General features: G+C 53.6%; 2 protein-coding genes across 2 annotated transcripts; one reads left to right on the top strand and one right to left on the bottom strand.

The window, feature by feature from the left end:
- Positions 1-6,933: 6,933 nt before the first annotated feature.
- Positions 6,934-8,249, top strand: LOC121162406 (somatotropin). Its single transcript, XM_040989392.1, has 5 exons — positions 6,934-6,946; positions 7,152-7,312; positions 7,483-7,599; positions 7,711-7,872; positions 8,049-8,249. Exons 1-5 carry the CDS (start codon positions 6,934-6,936, stop codon positions 8,247-8,249), a joined length of 654 nt encoding a protein of 217 aa, XP_040845326.1.
- Positions 8,250-13,470: 5,221 nt separating this feature from the next.
- LOC121162405 (intercellular adhesion molecule 5) lies at positions 13,471-20,163 on the bottom strand. Its single transcript, XM_040989391.1, has 7 exons — positions 20,112-20,163; positions 18,552-18,818; positions 16,708-17,028; positions 16,175-16,453; positions 15,559-15,828; positions 14,757-14,999; positions 13,471-14,600 (listed from the first exon to the last, which is right to left on the bottom strand). Exons 1-7 carry the CDS (start codon positions 20,161-20,163, stop codon positions 14,371-14,373), a joined length of 1,662 nt encoding a protein of 553 aa, XP_040845325.1. The 3' UTR covers positions 13,471-14,370.
- Positions 20,164-20,636: the final 473 nt, after the last annotated feature.

Genomic DNA, 20,636 nt, shown 5'->3' with positions numbered 1-20,636 from the left:
GTAAGGCGTCCACTGCCCCATCACAACCCCCACTCCATCCCTCAGCCTCCCTCTAAGCCCCAGGCCTATGTGTGTGCTTCAAGCTTGAACTCGAGAAGGGAGACTCTATGTGGTGACATTTGGGGGTCCTTACCCAGATAACCCTTTTAGGCTTTCAAAGGTGATGGAAGGACCCAGTGTGATGACTCAGCTGGCTGATCTTCCACCTCCAGGTGCTGGCATCCCATATGGGCAGGGAGTTCCTGTCCTGGCTGCTCTACTCCCCATCCAGCTCCCTGCTTATAACCTGGAAAAGCAGTGGAGGATGGCCCAAAGCCTTAGGACTCTGCACCTGCAGTGGAGACCCAGAAAAAGCTTCTGGTTTCTGGCTCCTGGCTTTGGATTATCTGAGCATTGGCTGTTGTGACCATTTGGAGAGTAAACTAGCAGATGGAAGATGGTTCTCTGTTTCTCCTTTTCTCTGTAAAGCTGCCTTTTCCAATAAAAATAAATAGGCCTTTAAAAGGTGGGGGGGGGGGAGCTTATATCAGAGGCTCCCTGAGGCCCAGGATACCCATAAAGTGACCATAGGGTCCTTCAAGTTACAGCCAGGCCTGAAGGGCAGCACATTGATCAGCAGCAGCCCCCAGCTGGAAGTGGAGTCGGCTCCATTTCCAACAGCACCCCAAGTAGTTCACAAGCTCCCCTCTGCAGCTTTGTGTGCTGTGGGTCCAGGCAGGGAATCCCTGTCCTCAGGGAGCCACTGCTTTAACTGCCATGCCTGGAACCAGCCAGGGTGGCCGCCAGGGTTTGGCTGGTTGTGGGTCTGGGTTTCCTGTTGGAGAACGCAGGTAAGGCACTCGTGCCTGGGAGCTTCCGGTCAGCCTCTCCCTGCCACCATCCACCACGTGGCTGGGCCAGGTGGTGCTCCCTGCCTGGAGGAGGGAACAGGCTTGTTTTGGCTGCTGCCTCCACTGAGCTGGAGCCCTGGCTTTCCTGCTGCTTTGCATAGCGGCGCTAATTCTGTCGCCCAGCCTCCACCGGGGGCCCAGGCAGCAGCCGCCTGGGTGGAGGAGTCTTCACTTCTGCAAGCGGGGTCTCCCCAGCGTGGGCTGCCCCGGGGCAGAGCAGCAATTGAACATGGCCGATTCACCGGTTTTCTTTGGGCCTGGAAGTAGAGGCCCTTGGTGGCCTGGGATGCTGGTTGGGAAACTTACAGCCCAGGATGCGGGGTGTACCTTATGGGTGCTTGACCCCAGGACTGGGTGATGATAAGTGTGTGCTGGAGAGGTGGGGAGACCAGAGATGGTGACCCTCTCAGGCCTCAGTTATGACATCTGTGGAGTGGGAGCCATGACGTCTAGCTGAGGGAAAAGAGCTGAACCAGATGCTGTTTTCTGTCATGAGCACACGATCAAATTGGAACTGCTTTCTTTGGCTACACAGTTCAGTGCGTTGTAGCACCTGCGTGGAAGCACACACTCACTGCCACGATCGGAACACACAACACAGACCAAAAACGTTTCCATGGGGCCCAAGAGCAGTACAGCCAGGGCCTCCTGAAGGCCACTGATTCTTTATACCCAGCACCTCCCGCTCCGTTTTGCCCTGTTTACAAACAAGTAAATGGAGGCCTGGAGAAATTACCGGAAGTGGCCAGGAAACACAGACACACACACACAGGCTTTCCGATCCACACCCGTGTTCTTTCCACTGAAGCAGGGGTGGCCCCCCTGAGGGACTCAAAGGGCAGAACCCGGGAAGGCTCGACTTTTCAAGAGAACTGCCCTTCCCAGCAGTCACAGCTTCTCAAGCCCCACCCCTATCAGCAGGGCCTTGCTGGGCCTCCCCGCAGCCTCAGCAGGGTGTTATTGGGTCCTTTTCCAGGAGTCCAGCTCTGAAACCCTCCCACCACTTCCCATCTGACCCCCCTCCCCACTAGATGGCAACTCCAAGGCCCTTGGTGGCCACATGCCCCACTGCCCACTGGGGGAATCCTGCCACGTCCCTGGGGACCCTGGGGTAAGCACAGGCTGGTTCCTCCTCCACACTAGCTTGACTTCCGGCCCGCTCCCTGCAGGTGCGGCTAGGGTGATCGGGCCCAAGGGTTTGGGTGTTTTTCCAGCAGCGGGAGTTGCAACAGAAAGCAAAACACAAGGCACGAGGCCACTGCTGTTTGGTGGCAAGAGCAGGCAGGGTTCACCTGCTAGCAGGTGTCTGGCCTGGCCGGGTCTCAGGTGCAGGCCTCAGAGGCCCTCCTGGAGCGCCCCCCCACACTGGGGGTTGGGGGAGTTGGGGGTCCCTGGAGTCTGTGTCATCTCCTTAGGTCACCTCTCCAGGGTCCAGAACCAGAGTTCTCAGCTGAGATTCCTGGCGGTGGCTCGAAAGTCCAATGTGCGGTTCTGGGGACGGCCCCCTGGAGTCCTGCCCGTTGAGTCAGTGAAAAACCACAACAACCCTCCCCTTTGGGACACCCAGCTGCTCTCGCCAACCCAAAAGCCCGTGCTGCTTGGTGACCACAGAGGACAAACCCTAACGTGCATTAGAGTCCAAGTTCAAGGCGAGCATGTTTTGTGAATATCCATTTAGACGGCTCCTAATATCACAGGATTGGGAGCTGTGCGGCCTCTCCTTAAAAATTATGTCTTTTTTTTATTATTATTTAGTTTTATTTATTAGAGATCTTGCATCCTCTGGCTCTCTCAAAGTTACGAGATGAAGCAGAAACCAAAGGCTTGGAACTCAAATCACCGATGGGGACCCCAGGACTTGAGCCACCCTCGGCCACTCCCAGGGCACCCAGGAACAGGAAACTAGAACTGCGTGAAGAACCAGGACTTGAATCCAGGCATTCTGACGTGAGCTGTGTGCCAGATACCTGCCAGTTTCCAGAAGGCACATGTGAAGCACCCGGCCTTGGCCACTTTCTCATTTACTCATTTTCACGTACCTGTCATTGTACATTCAAGTTCCTGTCTTCATTGATGATGGCAAGACATCACAGGGTCGGCCTTACCATGCTCAGCCAAGTGAGCATTCAAGTTCTTTTCTCGGGGTTGTCCTCCCATTCGTTCAATCCACTCAGTAAGCGTAGGCGGAATTCCTGGAGCCAGGGGTGTGCCTGCTGCCCAGGCCTCCCACTTCCTTTTCCTGTCCTTGCCAGCTGATTCCTTCGTGGTGGTTTTCCCACTCTGTGCGCATTTATTACATAGTAATGGGTTTTCTGTTGCCTGTCTCGTGGGTTATAAACCTGGGAAGAGAAAGGATGGAACCTTCCGGCGTGACAGAGTGCATGAGTGAATGAAAGGCAGAATCTGGCCTCCAGGAGCCAAGAGCCTGGGATGGGGAATGAGACGACCACACAGAATCAAAGGACAAGATAAAGGTGGGCCAAGTCCTCACCAGCCTAAGTCCAGGAAGACTCCCCCAACTCACTATGAGTACTTAGTACTTAGTGCTCTACTTAGTATCTTAGTACCTACACCTCAGTACTTCTTTTTCAAGTTACGTACATTGTCACATACTTCTAGATTGTTCCAAGACCGTCAATCTGCGTAAGCAACACCTCCATTGATGGACAAGACTGCCTGCCTCGGTCCTCCCCCTGTACGCCGCCCCCCCCACCACCTCCCAGAGCCCTTCCCCCATGCTTGAGCCCCCGCCCACCCGGCTGCGTCATGCAGCCCAGTCAAGGGTCCAGTGAGATACAGGAAGCGAAACACCTTGCACAGTGAAACGTGCGACCCAAGTGTGGCACGCTTCACCGAGCCAGGCCTCGGCTTGTTTTTTTCTGCCGCTGTCCTCAGCGTCTGGGGACCCCTCATTCTGGGGCTGAAGTGTTTTGTGTTCCGTTCCCACCACCTCCACTGTGCATCTGCTGGGTTTGCATTAAGTCCTGTCCATGCTTGCTAGGCAGTGCCGCCATCTTGATCAGATCAGGCATCCCAAGAGCCTGGTGTGACAGAAAGGCCAGGAACCTGAGGTAGACATCTCTTAGCAACCCCAGTAAGCTGCTGCCTCTCTCGCTCCTTTTAGAAAGTTTATTTATTTTTATTGGAAAGTCAGATTTCCAGAGAGAAGGAAAGAAGAAAAATCTTCCATCTGCTGGCTCACTCCCCAAGTGGCTGCAACAGCCAGAACTCAGCATCTGAAGCCAGGAGCTTAAGTCTGTCTTCCAGGCAGGTACAGGATTCCAGAGACCTAGACCATCCTCTGTTGCTTTCCCAGGCTGCCACATTTTAGAGCCCCCTGTCCTCAGCCATGACCCTCACCCTTAGGGTTCTATCACCATCTTCCCTACCTCCCATGCAAAGTCCCTGGGAATCCAAACAAGGGACTCTCCCCAAGACCTTGACCCAGTGGGCTGGTGGAAGGTATTGGATGCCAAGACAGGACATCAGAGGCTTCTGAAAGCAGCACCTGGTGTCAAGGAATGAAAGATGGAGCCAGAGGGGTCATGGGGGCATCAGATCACCAAGGGAGCAGTGGAGAGAGCCACCACAGGCTCCTGGAGGCTCTGCAAAATGGCATTGCCCCAGCACCAGAGACTTGAACTTCAGAGGCCACCTCAGGCTCAAGAGCAGATCTGAGCCCTTCCACAGTTTGCCTGGAGCCCCCACCCCAAGAGAACTGGAAGGGAACGCAGGTTGTAGACAGGGTACTCTTAAACAACTGGGGAAATCACCGCAGGCCTCCTGATGCTGCCCTCCGAGGTGACCACCCTGACCTCTCTCCACCAGCTGTGCGCAGCCCTGGGCGCTGGCCTGAGTGGTGCCCCAGGAGCAGGCACTCCTGGCGACCCCAAATCTAACCTGCAGTTCATCTTCTGTGCATGTGATAAAGTCTTAAAAGGCGCAGGTAGGGACAGCCCCCCCCCTGCCCCCACCCACAGACCCCACACACTGGACCTCTCTGTTGAGTGTCCCCATTGAGAGGGTCTCCTCTGTCCCTCCTCTCATCCCCGTCCTTGGCAGTCACCTATCTGGTGGGAGCCACTGCCACCTCTCGTGTGCCCACCTGTGTGGCCAATGAGTGGTCCCCTCACTCGGCTCCTGCTGGCCTTGCTGCACACATGAGCCCCAACATTGGCTGGCACTGCTGCCACTCAGGAGTTGTGCCCACGCCCCACGCACACCCCAGGAGGGAATAGAGGCAGGAGAGACGTGGGACCCTCCCCTCCCATCCTACCTAGACCCCTCATGGTAGCAGAGATAGAAACAGGAGATGAGAGATACCCTCATCCTCTTCCTCACTGTCCGTGTGTCTCCCAGCAGCCCCCCGCGACCCTCCCACAGTTCCCACTGTGCCAGTGCCTGACCAGCATGGGCAGCAGGGAGGCCATCGGGGCATCTGCTGGGCAGCAGTGCTGAGAGATAAAGGGGTTTTATCTGCTGGTGCTGGGGAGGGCGAGGCCCTAGCACCCACATTCTGCATCCCAGTGGGGTGAGCGGGCAATGTTGGTGCCAGCATTCTAGTCAGCCACTTACCTGCAGGGTCAAGTGCTGACCCTTTTTAGACTCGGGCAGAAGGATGGGACATGTGGAAATCTGTTCTTAGGAAAGAAGAGCTCTTGTCCCCCACCCTTCCCAGGCATGTTCGGTACTGAGCACCAGAGGCCTGGAAGCCACAGTCTTGGCCTTCTCGGTTCTTTGCCTCTGGCCCCTGCTCCTCCCTACCCACTCCCACCCCACTCCCGGGAGGCCACTGAGCTGTTGTGGCTGAGGGAACTGAAGGAGAACAGCCTGCTCATTCAAGGAAGCCAAAGCAAGGGGCTACGTGAGGACAGCCAGGGCCCCTATCGTCAGCAGACTGAGAAGCGATAGGCCCTGAGTGGCATTGCGCCATCCTCCGGGATGGGGAGGCATGGGAAGCCACCGCCATGCAGGTCGGCTGCCTTGGTTGAGTTGGCGCGTGAAAGTCTCTCTGTGATATGAGCCAATGTCTCCTTTCAAAAGGGGATGAGGAGGGCCTCGTGTGAGGAGGCCGGGGCAGGCCTCTTGCACTCCACACACGCTGTGCAGGCAGGAAAAAGCAGAGGAGACTGTGTGGCATGACAGAGTCCTGTCCCCCGAGTCCTTGCACGGGGCAGAAAATAACCCCCTCAAGGGCTCTTTTGACTTGGAGATTCTCTGAGGTTTCAGGGTTAAAGGAGGAAGCACTTGTGGGCCGCGTCTGTCCCTGAGCTTCCTGCTTCTTGGTTTGTGTCAAGTCCAGGGACTCAGGCAGCATCTCAGGGCAGGTCCTCTGCCCCAGCCCTGGGGGGGAGCCCCGGCTCTGTGGAAAGGCAACGTGTGGGGCTGCTGCCTCCTGGTGGGCATCACTGGTACTGCACCCAGCTGCTTCCAGCCTGCCCAGGTGGCCATGGAGAGAAGCAGGTGCACTCTGGCCAGGTCAGGACTACCCGGGGGGTCCATTGGCCCTCAGCAACCATCTTTCTCAACACACACACACACACACACTCTCTCTCTCTCTAGGGTTAGGGGGAGGAGAGAGATTGGGAGGGGGTCGCAAAGCCATTCTGCCATGACCCCCCTTCCTGGGAACCAGGTTGGACCCTCTTTACCCTTTGGGACGAGCCCCCAAGGGCCTCATGCTGGGGGGATGCAGGCCACAACCCTGGATTCAGAACACACTTTCCTACCCCTCCTTCTCCCAAAGAGGATGGGCCTGGTTGGAGACCCCGCGTGCACCCTCACGGGACTGGTGACGGTGGCACGGGACCGATGACGGAGCTGGGTTCATGGCCCCCGAGGGAGGAGAGCGGGCACAGGATGAGTGGGAGGCGCTCCTAAATTATCCATCAGTACAGGCCGGTAGGGCCCCTGCATAAATGGATGGCAAGCCTGGTGTGGGGGCCAGAGCTAGGGTATAAAAAGGGGTTGTGAGGGACCAGTCTCAAAATCCCAGGGACCAGTTTCCCACAGCACTCCTGCTCTGTGGACACCTCAACCCACCATGATGGCTGCAGGTAAGGCCAATCAACCCTGTGGGAAATGGTGCAGAGATGGGGGACCTGCAGATGCAAGGCGACTGAGCCTCAGCCTTGGGACTTCTCCTCGTGAACATACCCATCTATGCCCAATGCTCAGACCTTTCTAGAATGTTCTCAGTCCATGGAGGCTGCCAGGAACCCTGGGATGTAGCCTTGGATACCATCTGGTCTCTCCCTCTAGGCTCTCAGACCACCCGCCTCCTGGTTTTTGCTCTACTGTGTCTGCCCTGGCCTCAGGAGGCCAGCGCCTTCCCGACCATGCACTTGTCCAGCCTGTTTGCCAACGCTGTGCTCCGTGCCCAGCACCTGCACCAGCTGGCCGCTGACACCTACAAGGAGTTTGTGAGTTCTCCTGGGAATGGGGCACAGGGGGCAGCCAGCAGAACTGGGGTGGGGTGGAAGGGGAAACTGGGGGGCTGCTAGGGGGTGGGTCCAGGTGTGGATGGGGTGCAAAGGCTGTCCCCTCAAAGCGGCTGGGATGTCAGCAGGTGACCCTCCACCCGCACCCCTAGGAACGTGCCTACATCCCTGAAGGCCAGCGCTACTCCATCCAGAACGCACAGGCGGCCTTCTGCTTCTCGGAGACCATTCCGGCCCCCACGGGCAAAGACGAGGCCCAGCAGAGATCCGTGAGTGTCAGAGGGACCTGCCTGTGGGACGTTCTGGCCTGTACGGCAGAGGTGGGAGCAGGTGCAGGAGGAGGCCCCGCCTACCCACCTGCTCCGCTGCCTCGCCCGCAGGACATGGAGCTGCTGCGCTTCTCCCTGTTGCTCATCCAGTCATGGCTGGGGCCGGTGCAGTTCCTCAGCAGGGCCTTCACCAACAGCCTGGTGTTCGGCACCTCGGACCGCGTCTACGAGAAGCTCAAGGACCTGGAGGAAGGCATCCAGGCTCTGATGCGGGTGAGGCCGGCACGGGAGGGGCAGGGAGACAGCAGCCGGGCCCTGGCTCGGAGAACGCCCCTTTCCCTCAGTTTCCATCTTAACTCCCACTCCCTGAGCAGTCTCTAAGCCCTGGAGGGGAGCGATGACCGGAGGGACAGTTGCCCAGGCCCCTCTCCTTTTTGTACCATCCGCAGGAGCTGGAAGACGGCAGCCCCCGGGCCGGACAGATCCTGAGGCAAACCTACGACAGGTTTGACACGAACCTGCGGGGCGACGACGCGCTGCTCAAGAACTATGGGCTGCTCTCCTGCTTCAAGAAGGACCTGCACAAGGCCGAGACCTACCTGCGGGTCATGAAGTGCCGCCGCTTCGTGGAGAGCAGCTGTGCCTTCTAGGGCGACCCCTCCTCCTCTCCCCCCACCTCCCCAGCACCACCCCTGTCCCTGGGAAGGGAGTTCTGGTGCCCACCTGCCTCATCCTAATAAAATGAAATTGCATCATGGCATCTGACTAAGCGACTTTCTTCTTTTTAAGATTTATTTTTATTGGAAGGACAGGTTTACAGAGAAAGATTGCCCATCCGCTGGTTCACTCCTCAAAAGGCCACACGACCAGAGCTGGCCCCATCGGTGGCCAGGAGCCCCTTCCAGGTCTCCCAAGCGAGTGCAGGGTCCCAAGGAGTTGGGCCATTTTCTGCAGTTTTTCAGGTCATAAGCAGCGAGCTGGATGGGAAGTAGAGTAGCCAGGACTAGAACCCATGCCTATGTGGGATGTCAGTGTTTGCAGGCTGAGAATTAGCCTGTTGAGTCACCATGCTGACCTCTAAATATATTTACACTATAGAACAGCAGGCGGCAGTATGAAGCAAAATGGCAGGATTGGGAGGTGTTATTGGAAGCCCGGCTGCTGACCATATACCATCCCGGCTCTTCTGGGGCTTGACCAGAAGTGACGTACCGCTCTTTGCAACTCACACCAAGTCCATGGCCCCAGGCCTGTTGGCTTCCCACCTGACTTGGCAGTCATGGATCAACTCTAGAGAAGCCCTTGGCTGGGGGTGGGATTCAGGGGTGGTCCTCCTTGTTATGCCAGCTCCAGTAACAGCAAGGAGGCACCTCAGGAGGCCAAGACTCCAAGCAGAAGAAAGGCGAGGCAGGCCGTGGGTGTCCATGTGGGAGCTCTCTGAGGAATTGGGAACCCTGCAGGAAGAGGATGTTGGGATCTGAGAGCCTGGATGAGGGGGTGTCCTCAGGGGCCAGGTGGACATCACAAAGGGCAAAGGCAGACACTGACAGTCAACCGGCCAGCATGGGGTTTGAGGCAGAGGTTGGAGAGCCCCAGCATAACCAGAAGTCAGAGTCCAGCCTCTCCCCGACTCAGGACTCGGGGAGCCCAACTGGCAGGATAGCCGAGGTTTCGGGTGAAATCTGAGGGTTAAACATGGGCAGCTAATCTGTCCATTTTAAAAAATATATTTATTTACTTTTATTGGAAAGGCAGATCAAATCTACAGAAAGGAGAGACAGAGAAAAAATTCTTGCATCCACTGATTCACTCACCCGAATGGCTGTAACATCAGAGCTGGGCCAATCCAAAGCCAGAAACTTCTTCTGGGTCTCCGAGGAGATGCAACGGGCCAGTGGAGTCACACCCTACAAGGGTTGTTTGGGATTCATGCACGTACCTGAGTGGCAGGTAGGGTAGGGGTGAGGCTTCGGCGTGTGAGAAAGCTGTTTCCAGGTCATCGTGAACTTCACGGGCCGCTGATTCTGAAAACTGGGAATATTTTCAGTAAAGTTCTGCATCTGTATGTGGGAGGAGCAGGAATCTGCCCTGGAGGTTGTGTTGGTGCTCCTCCACTGTGACTGGCCCCTCCTTCCCCAGTCGGCCCTACGGAACACCCCTCGCCCTAGGTAATAACAACACATTGTTCACAAGAGTTTCTGAAGTGACTGATGTGTGACGTAGCGTGGCCTTGAATTTGCGGCTTTGTTTATGATCTGGCTAAGGGTGACTGTTCCACAAAGGCCCATGTACTTGACAGGGTGGTCCCCAGCTCCTTAGGGTAATGGGTATATGTTCATGGTGTATGGATTAAGAATGGGGACTTGGGCCCGGCGCGGTGGCGCAGTGGTTAAGGTCCTCGCCTTGCACGCCCGGGATCCCATATGGGCGCCGGTTCTAATCCCGGCAGCCCCGCTTCCCTTCCAGCTCCCTGCTTGTGGCCTGGGAAAGCAGTCGAGGACGGCCCTAAGCTTTGGGACCCTGCACCCGTGTGGGAGACCTGGAAGAGGCTCCTGGCTTCGGATCGGCATAGTATCAGCGGTTGCACTCACTTGGGGAATGAATCATCGGACGGAAGATCTTCCTCTCTGTCTCTCCTCTCTGTATATCCACCTTTCCAATGAAAAAATAATAAAAATAAATTTTAAAAAAAAGAATGGGGACTTGATGGGATTATGCCAGCCAGCTGTGATCCCAGGGGAAGTTAGTTCTGGCAAGAAGGTTGGCTGGTTTTACAAGCCATGGCTGCCCAGCTGTCTGCTCTTCCTAGCACGTGTCATCCTGCCTTTTCCAACTGTGACATTCCAAACACGTGAGCCTGAGTCATCAGCTTGCTTCCTAAGCAGCGTCTTGCTGCCATTTACGACCTCTGAACACTTTTTACGGTCAAGTTGTCCATTCCTGATGGTGTCTCACATGGTTCTTATTTTCAGATGAACTTCACACAGCTGTGGCTAAAGCTTTCTGGGTGTGTCTAGTCTCCAAGCACCTTGGCTCACTGTCTGGAGGCCCATGAACGAATCCGTACAGCTTGGGGTACTAGCCAAAAATGATTTCATGAGGGTCCAGAATTCTATTACAGCACAAATGATCAGCTCGCTAATTAATCCTGAGAAATTCACAGATCTATGGGCTATCACTGATCTTTACAACAGTACCCGGTGTCATTTTCAAATGTCTCACATTTGATAAGACTTGGATAGTGGTTTAGAATTGGAATCACCACAACTGCAAGCTTGAGGTCTTAAAAACTGTGCCTGCGTCTTCAATCATTTGTTCATTGTTTGCCTGGAAAAATCATTTTGGGGAAAGAAGCACTTGACTTTGAGGGCAAACCTGTCCATTTCCACAGAGGACTCTCTCTCTCTGCTGCAACCACAATTTGTGCAGCATTAGAACCCCAGGAATCACCATCAGGGAAGTGTTTCTTAGTATTAAGTTGGAATCAATATCTTGTAACATCCCTCCTTTCATTTGGAACTATACAGAAACCTCACAGCTGTTAGAGAAGTATGTCTCAGCGTGAATGTTCTCAAAGGAAATAGAAGCCATTGTAGTGTTGGAGAATGACCGTGGCTGGCAAGTTCATTGGGTCCCAATGGGACAGTGTTCTAACTATGGGGGGTGTCTCAATTTACAATGGAGCTGTACCTGGTAAGCAATGTCAGTTGGAAATGGGAGTAATGTCCCAAGCTTCAGGACATCCGGGCAACGGCCTGGCTTCATTGTGGAGTGGTGGGAGCCATGTTGCTGCCACTGCCATGCAACGTAAGACAAGATTGGACATCGCAGCACTAGCCTGTGGAAAGGGCCAAATTCCAACTCCAAAGCGCAGTTCTCGATGGACTTGTTCCACACTTGCACTGCTTTTAAAGATGAAAACGGAATCCTAAATTGAAACACCCATGGTACTAAGGAGTTTCCTACAGTAGAGGTGCCATAACAGCACTGGACAGCAGAGGGGGCCAGACCAGGATGCAGTTCTTGGCTCCCAGTGCAGGACAAGGCCCAGCAGAGATCTGTGAATGGTGGAAGGACAGAGAAGGACCTCAGGCTGGCCTAGCCTGTGAGGCGCAGTTGGGAACAGGAGCTGGGTGGCCCCACCCCAATCATCTCCACCTCCTCGCCTGGCTGACAGGACATGGAGCTCTCTGTAACTCTTTATGTATTCCATTGGAAAGGAAGACTTAGAGAGAGGAGACAGAAAGATCTTCTGTCTGATGGTTCACTCCCCAAGTGACTACAACAGCCAGAGCTAAGCTGATCCAAACCCAGGATCTCCTCCAGGTCTCCTACACGGGTGCAGGGTCCCAAGGCTTTGGGCTGTCCTCCACTGCTTTCCCAGGCCACAAGTAGGGAGCTGGATTGGAAGTGGAGTACTTGGGATACAACAGGTGATCATATGGGAAGCCATTCTTGGAGGTGGAGGATTATCCAGTTGAGTCAAGGTGTGCCCCTCTGTAACTCTTTCCAATAAAAATAGATTTAAAAACAAAATGACAAGGAGACTAGCATTTGGCACAGGTATGCTCATATCCCATCTCAGTATGCTAGGTTCAAATCCCAGTTACTCTGCTTCCAACTCAGCTTCCTACTGTGTCTTGCCTAGGAGGCGGTGGTTGATGACTCAAGAACTGGAGTCCCTGGCACCCATGTGGGAGACCCAGGTTGGTATCCTGGTGCTTGCCTTCAGCCTGGCCCAGACCTGTTCTGGGTATTTGGAGTGACAAGATCACAGAAGCACTCTCTGCCTTTTAAATACAATGAAATTTTTTTTGTAAAAAAATTAAGAATTGGAGGTGCTGGGCCCGGCGCGGTGGCGCAAGTGGTTAAAGGTCCTCACCTTGCACGCCCGGGATCCCATATGGGCGCCGGTTCTAATCCCGGCAGCCCCACTTCCCTTCCAGCTCCCTGCTTGTGGCCTGGGAAAGCAGTCGAGGACGGCCCAAAGCTTTGGGACCCTGCACCCGCGTGGGAGACCCGGAAGAGGCTCCTGGCTTCGGATCGGCATAGTATCGGCCCGTTGCGCTCACTTGGGGAGTGAATCATCGGACGGAAGATCTTCCTCTCTGTCTCTCCTCTCTGTATATCTGCCTTTCCAATAAAAAAATAATAAAAATAAATCTTAAAAAAAAAAAAAAAAAAAAAAAAAGAATTGGAGGTGCTGTATGACCCCGGATTGTACGAACCTGGCAGGGGATGGAAAGAAAACTGGAAGAGATTCTGAATGTACAAGAGCCTGGCCCACCTGTGGAGGGCCTCTAGGACTGCTTAACCTAAACTCTGGGCCCTGCGATCCTGGACACCCACACAGGGAGCTGCCTGCAGCTGTCTGGGCCCAGCACTGCAGTGTCCTCCCTCAGCTCTGCGGCTGCTGACCTGCTGGATGGACGAGGCTGCCTGTGAACAGGGCACCCCGGGGCTCCGCCAAGCAAAGGCCCCAGCAGGCTTAGCATCCAGCTAACTGTGGGAAGCAGGCAGTCCCACGTTCAGGCTTCTCCCATTTGGATTTACGGTGCCTCAGGGTACTGGGCCCAGAGGTGGGGGTTTGCAGGGTGGCATGGTGCCTGTCTGGTGCTCTTGATTCTGATGCGGAAATGGCTAGAGAAGCTTCCCCCAGCTTAGGCTGCCCCGTACCGCTCTTCTAAACCAGCTGCCTTACTTCTCCAAATGCTCAGTTCTCGAAGTTCTTGGTCTGTCTCTTGCTCTGTCCTTCAAGTAGATAAAAATATTTTTTTAATTTTTAATTCTTTGAAGATACTTTTAAAAAGCTTTCAACAATGACACAAAAGGAAAATACATTGATTCAAAATTAATCATTTTAATTTTTCCAATAACCAACATTTCCAACATTTCATGACTGATTTGGAAGAAAATAACTGTTTTTGGTGATTCTTCATGCCTTCTCCAAGGATGAGCGCACATGCTCAGACAAGCTGAATCACAAAATCACACAGGGACACGGGGACAAGAGGACCGCGCCCCACGTTCACTTTGTAGACAGACGAAAACACCGGTTTCTCTGTGAAAACGGTGAGTAAACATTTGAAACTCTGACCTAAAGACCCGTGGGGTAAAAAAACAGTGCATGCGGAGATGATTACGATGGTTTAGGAAAAGGAATTGAGAGCTGCTTGGGGCCCCAAATCTGTAAGGATTCAAGGAACAGCGTGAGCTTTCACTCCGGGCTGACAATTTTAAGCTAAGGAAGTTACTACCTGATCCACAGGGCCCACTAGATAGCCACACACAGACACTTGATGTTGTCTTCAAGCTCGGCTCTGGACCGTGGCATTCCAGAGCCACAGGGCAGAGGAGCCAAAGAAGGTGGGTATGGAAACAGAGTTGTCATTCTTACCCTTCGGTTTAGTTCTTGCCCTCTTTAAAGCTCTGGTTTCAGACTAAGAAAATTCGTTATCAGGAAATCATGAGAAATGACTTGCTCTATGCTGCTTCCGATTATCTCTTTAATTTGGTGTTTGGGAGAAAGTAGAAATAATTTTTTTTTTTTATCTTGGCAAGATGCCAGAGATCTCACTGGCTGCATACTGACAATGGAAGCACTGGTGGCAGAGTGAACATCAGGGAGAAAGGCGAGGGTCTGGACAGCGAGAGCCCGGGGGCCTGGAACATTGCTTTCTGGGACGGGGGACACCGACAGCAACACGACCTCACGTTGTTTCTCCTCTAGCCACCCTTCTCTCCCCGGGAACTCAGAGGCAGCAGTCCTGCTCAGTCCTGGAGCTGCTTTGAGTTAACAGTGATGCCAGTCACATTGCTCGGCTGGTTGACCTGCAGCCGGTCCTCCTCCTCTTGGCTCTCTGCTTGCTGCCTGTAGGGCAGCTTCCTCTTCTTTATTTTGCAGGGCTGGTAGTTCAAGTACAGAGCGAGGGTGACTACACCGACTCCCAGGGCGGCAATGATGATGATGAAGATGGTGGAGCTGACTCCTTCTTCTAACCCTGCTCAAGCGCAAAAGACGAAGAATTGGGAAGTTTAATAACTCCACTCCACCCCACCCCTCCCACTTCTCGTCCCATCTTCCCCAACACAGTCACCCTTTCTTCTTCCTGTGCCCCTGCCCCGGGGCACTGCCAGCTGGACCAGGTAGAGCTCACCTAGCACGAGGACCCTGATGTCCTTGCTGACGGAGCCCAGCTTGTTGGTGGCAGTGCAGCAGTAGAGGCCGGTGTGGTTCTTGGTTGCTTTCTGTGGCACACCTGGGGGGAAGAGCACCCCCTTCCAGGTGCACACCACGGCTGGAGCCGGATTGCCCTTCGGAACACAGGCCAGCCTCTGCTCTAGCCCTTCCACCCACGTCTGGTTGCCAGGGCAACTGGATTCCTCTAACCGCGGCTCATCTGCAAAAGAGAGGCCCCCCAGAAACGTGCTAAGCCCACCACGCCCTGCTCCCTCGCACCCTCATCCTCACCTCCTTTTCCTTCTCTCAATCCAAATGCTGTCCCTTCCACCCACAGCTCACTCCCTCCAACGAAGGACTGTCAGCTCCCTCCTCTGGGACACTGTTACAGACGGACTAAACGCTGACACTGCTCCGTCAGGGGTCAGCCCGGTGGTCCTGCTCCCACCTTTGTTTCGAAGGTGAGGAGCTGGATGGGGCTGACTTTGCTACTTTTCAAACTTTCCAACAATTACTTCCTATGTTCCCTGCAGTCATTAGCCTGCAGCGAACACTTTTCAGCCACTTTAATCCCCCTTCTATTCCCAAACTCCCCTTTCCTCCTCCTCTCCAGGGAGGGAGGGAGGGTTAGGTACTCTTGGATTTTATTTTATGGTCTCCTTGCATTATTTTTTCAAATAAGAAAAAATGTGGCAATTCTGATCATGAAGCTACAAGATCTCTAGACATGACAAACAAATCATCCTTGTTTTGACCGGAAAAATCAGGCCTCTACTCACATAGGACATGGAGCTGGGCCACGGAGGTTTTAATCAGCTGCCGACCCTGCACCTCCAAAGAGGCCTCGCAGGAGAAATTTCGGCCATCATCCTCCTCTGTGGCCGTGAGCAGCAGCCAGGTGGGATCCCCGGGCACAGGGCGGGCTGGGGCTCCCTGAAGTCGGAGAGTAGGGCTGGGTGACGTCAGGACATGTCCTGAGCAGGTGACATTCACATCTGTCCCTGCCAAGGGGTATGATTCTTCTATCTCCAGGACAGGTGGCGGGAAGCCTGGAAGGAAAAAAAAGACACAAAACACACATTTCTCCAAACTGGGAGCCACTTCTGGACCCTTGCTGCTAGCAGCGCCCTCTGGTGGGCAGACCTCAGAGGAAGGACTTCGGACACCGTTACTTCCTCTGGAAAAGCTGAGTGGGAGGCACTGGGCGTGTCGGAGATCTGAACGCCTCATCTGACAACGCCTTACAGCGGCGCCGTGAGACCAGCAAGATGTGTTTTCACCCATGACAAAGGTGAAGTCTCCTGTTCACTTGAGATCGTATGTGGCAAAGATGAACGGGGGTTTCAGCGGCTGTGTGTGCCGTCACATGGGGAAGGAGTGAGGCGGCCCACTTACTATAGACATGCACCGGCTGTCGGGCTTTCTGTTCCATCAAACCCAGAGCGACGAGGCAGGAGAGCTCCTGATCGCCGGGCTCCATGGCCCGAATGGTGGCGTTGGCCCAGGCCGTGTCACCCTCCCAGGAGAGGACAGCATTCAGCTCCTGATCGCCCAGGGCCATGTGGAATGTGATTTCTCTGGCTGGAAACACTCCAGCCACCTCACAGCTCACTGTCTCTGCCATCCCAACTTCCAGAAGTGAGGAGACCCAGATCTGGGGGCTCTGAGAGAACTCTGCCAAGAAATGAGGAAAAGGGGGGGGAAAAAGATAAAAGCCACAATAAACCATGTACTTGGAGGCTCCTAGATGTAGCAAGGGCGGGGGACTAAAATGTCTGTCTCCTCCGGAGAGAGTTCACAGCCCAAGCAGAGGGGCAGCTCCGTATGCTCACACCCTCGCCTCCACCCTGGACCCTGCAGGACCCCCCAGTCCCAGAGGCCACGGCCAGGAGCCCAAGATTCCTGCCTTGACCCAAGGGCTGACTCACCGAAGATGCGGAGCACCTTGGGGGCTGAGCTGCCGTGGACCAGCCCGCCCCCGTGTGAACTCAGGTCCAGCTCTGCGCGACAGGAGAAGTTGCACCTGTCATTCTCCCTTTGCGCTCTGACACTGATGGCGACCTCAGCTGCTTGGGAGGCTGGAGCCAAACTCCAGAAGTTCTTTCTGTGTAGTTCTTGGTTACCCTGGAGAAGGGTAAGGGTGAGATTCTCCAGAGGTGCCACACTGGGGACATGGCACTTGACTGTGAAAGCTTCATCCACGGCCACCCACGCAGGCTGCAACTCCAAGATGACCTGCTCTGGTGGCTCTTGAAGAGAAAAAGACGGACATGGTGAGATAGCGAGCGACCCCCTCCAGGAAGCAATGGCATGGGACAGGAGGACTGTGATAAAACCAACCAGAAGGTTCTGTCCCTAACTGATTGGAATTGGCTTGCTGCCCACCCTGCCCTAGCTGGGATGAGGTAGCCTGTTGGCTTCTGCTATTGCAAGTAGCTGGAGCCATAGATGAGAAATACAACAGTAGAGAGCACCCTTGCTCTGATGTCACTGCCATTCTGGAGAGCTTTTCTCTGACAACATGTGCCTTGGGAGCACTAGCGGCTTTTCAGGACTTCCTTGGCAGCACACGAAACCTGTACCCTAGCTTACCAAGGTGATGTTTCCAAAAAGATTTTTGTTGGAAAGGCAGATCAGATTTACAGAGAAGGAGAGACACAGAGAAACACTTCCATTCACTGGTTCACTCCCCAAATGGCCACAATGGCCAGAACTGAGCCAATCTGAAACCAAAAGCCAGGAACTACTTCCAGGACTCCCACAAACAAGTGCAGGGTCCCAAGGCTTTGTGCCACCCTCTGCTGCTTTCCCAGGCCACAAGCAGGGAGCTGGATGGGAAGTGGAGCAACCAGGACACAAACCAGTGCCCATATGAGATCTCAGCACTTGCAAGGTAAGTATTTGGCCATTGAGCCATTGTGCCAGTCCCTTGAGTTTTTAACTTCATAAACATCACACCTGTTCCTACAGTCACATGCTTTCTGATGCTATTTTCAAACTGCCTGAAAGGCTTTCTTCATCTGTCCCCTGAATTTAAACCCCTCCTTTTTCATGAAGACTTCTCTAACTGCCTCACCAAGACCCTCCTTTCTCCAATCCCTACTTAATGCTAAGAACTTGTAGCAAATAATGCAGAACTGGTTTTACTCTGTTTTTAGTCATTGAGAAGTTAGCATAGGGGCCTACACTGTGGTATAGTAGGTTGGGCTGCCACCTGTAGCACTGGCATCCCTTGAGGGCCCTGGTTTGATTCCCAGCTGCTGATGCTAGGACAGGGGAAGACAGCAAAAGATGGCCCAAGTGCTTGGGCCGCTGTGCCCGTGCGGGAGACTCTGAGGCAGCCTGTGGCTTCGGCCTGGCTATTTGGAGAATGAGCCAGTAGATGAATGATCTCTCTCTGTAACTCTACCTTTCATAAGTAAATAATTTTTTTTTTCTTTAAGGAAGTCATTATTATTAACGGTTACTTCATGTACTTGAACATTGCTCTAAGCAGAGACATCTGCATGCCCTGTCTGGGCCGCTACTAATGTAGAAGCCAGAAGAAAACCACACACACACACACACACACACACGACCACCACCACCATCCCCTCTTCCCCGGCCCAGGAAAGCCGACAAGAACTGCCTCTGGAGTCACTACAGGTGGACAGAAATCCATCAAACGCCCTGATCTCTCACCTCAAGAAGCCCGTGGATTCATCCCTGACCAAGACGCATGTGCCCTTCCCACAGCCCCCTACCTCCATCCTGCGCCCTCGGTGCCACTCACTGTACACGGTAATGTCAAGGCTCGAGTCCTTCTGGATTCCCGCACAAGAGAAGAAGCACTGCAGCACTGAATTCTCCGTGAAGCCCTCCAGGAGAAACTCCTTCCACTGAGGCCCTTTGTCCACCTGGGTCTTCTTCAACAAGGTCTCAATTCCTCCAGGGCCTGGGTCTGGGCAGGTGGTGCTGCAGTTGACCGTTAGGGGTTGTCCAAACTCTACCAGGGTCTGATTTGGCCAAATGGAAACCTCAAATAGCTCCTCTGAGAACCCTGAAATGAACCACAGAATGCCAAAGAAACTAGTGAGTGCCAGTGAGACTCAGACTCAATACACAGTTCATCCAGCTGGTTCTGAGCTAGGAAATAAGGAATTGGCCCTGGAGGAAAAGGCTCAAGGGACTGGGCCAAAACCAGATCTTCAGTGAACAAATGATTTTTCCATTCCCTCTACCCATCTTCTTTCACTTAATCTTAACCAAAAGCCGAGAAGTGAGCTACCCATCTTCTTTATAGAAATCTTGTAATTAGTGTTACTTTGGGAAATTGTAAGTTGCCAAAAAATCATGCCAAGGAAACCAAACCATTCTGTTTCTAAACTTCAAGAATTCTTGGAAACTCCCCAGGAGAGGCTGCTGGAGGTTGCTGAGGGGATACTGGGCTCCTGAGCCAAAGTGGTTTTACTACGATGATGATTATCTATACCTCAAAACAAGTGTTCTCCCAAATGATGATAAAGGATGGCCTTCACTTGACTCACCTGTGACTGTCTCAGGTGAATGATGGTGAACTTGTGAAGGCGGGGCCAGGAAGTATGGCAGGGACAAAACAAGCCCAAAACCAGATTGTGAGAATGACTGACCTAACATCACTCATTTCCCATGGAATATTCCATCTCTTCCAGAAGGAGACCATTCCATTTGGTTTTGATGATGGGGCAACTGATGCTTTTGGAGTGTTTTTCCAAGTCCAGTCTGCTTGTGAAAAGTCTCAGGTGCAGAGAGAGATGTCAGCTGACCTTCAGCTGCCCATGAGGGTCAAGTGCCGTGGTCTCCTGACGGCCTCCCTGAAGGTCCATCTGGCTAGCCCACATCTACCACCCGCTGCTTCTCCCAAATACCAATCCCCTCTGAGTGTCACAGCCCATACGGCACTGTTACCCACAAAAGGCCTATCTTGCCATCAGGAAAGCTCACTCCTTGCAACTGAGCTGTAGGCCCTGTGCTCCCAAGACCCTGTTGTAGTTTGTTATCGCCAAAGGTGGCAACAAAAAGTGAAAATATTCTTGAGAAAGCAGGACAGACATGGGACGTTGGGGAGCCTAGCAAGGAAGGCCTGCTTCCTAGGGGGAGCTCTGACTTATGACTTGATCTATTCTGAATACAAGCCAGAGACGCATCGGTGTCAAGAAACAGGTTATCTCTCAGAGGGGTCCAAATGAACCCCTCTGAGAGATGAACACGCGTGTCCCCACCACCCACCCAGGACTTCCAGGTTCCTTCCTCAGTAACTCAGTCCCCTGTGTCCCAACACATCCTGGTTAAACAAACTCTCACATAGTCTTACCTGGATGAGGGAGGGAGGCCAGCTGGACACAGACACCAAACAGAATTTCCATCTTCAGAAGAATGGTCAAAATCTGCCGAGAAAGGAAGACATGGGTCTGGAAAAAGGATCAAAAGCATTACTAGCCGTCCTGGAACCTCATATGGTCTGGAGAAGCTGCCACAAGAACACCCGCAGCATGGGCGGACTGAAACAGCTTCTGGAATCTGTTTGCACGGTCAAAAAGATGAGGGGGAAAAGATGAGACATCAGGAGGGGATTTCTGATGAGCAGGATTCCTAAACATGCTTGTATTGTATTGCTCCTTCTACTAGTTTGCCTCCATCCCGCAGTTAACTGGAGGTTGTTCGCATGGAAACATGAAAGCAGTTTACAGAATGAAATTGGGCAGTGTTTCTCTGGCATTGTCCAGTGGAAAATGGTGAATCAAGAGAACAGGGTTCCTGGAGTCTCATTCTCTGGTGTCAGGGAGGAATTTTCCCTCCAGCCTCTCTCCAGGACCGCTGGGAACGAACGCCCAGTCAT

This window comes from Ochotona curzoniae, unplaced genomic scaffold (assembly GCF_017591425.1).
Source record: "Ochotona curzoniae isolate NIBS_2020 unplaced genomic scaffold, NIBS_Ocur_1.0 contig_523, whole genome shotgun sequence".
Classification (NCBI taxonomy): Eukaryota; Metazoa; Chordata; class Mammalia; order Lagomorpha; family Ochotonidae; genus Ochotona; species Ochotona curzoniae.
Note: the sequence above shows the minus strand (reverse complement) of the source record. Positions and strands in the feature narration are given on the sequence as shown.

Coding starts and splice junctions, on each gene's coding strand:
- LOC121162405 (XM_040989391.1), bottom strand. CDS start 20,163: ATGGAAATTCTGTTTGGTGTCTGTGTCCAGCTGGCCTCCCTCCCTCAT. Junction 17,029..18,551: donor CCTTGACATTACCGTGTACA/GTGAGTGGCACC, acceptor TTTCTCTTCAAG/AGCCACCAGAGCAGGTCATC. Junction 15,829..16,174: donor ACAGCCGGTGCATGTCTATA/GTAAGTGGGCCG, acceptor TTTTCCTTCCAG/GCTTCCCGCCACCTGTCCTG.
- LOC121162406 (XM_040989392.1), top strand. Junction 7,313..7,482: donor CTGACACCTACAAGGAGTTT/GTGAGTTCTCCT, acceptor CCGCACCCCTAG/GAACGTGCCTACATCCCTGA. Junction 7,873..8,048: donor GCATCCAGGCTCTGATGCGG/GTGAGGCCGGCA, acceptor TACCATCCGCAG/GAGCTGGAAGACGGCAGCCC.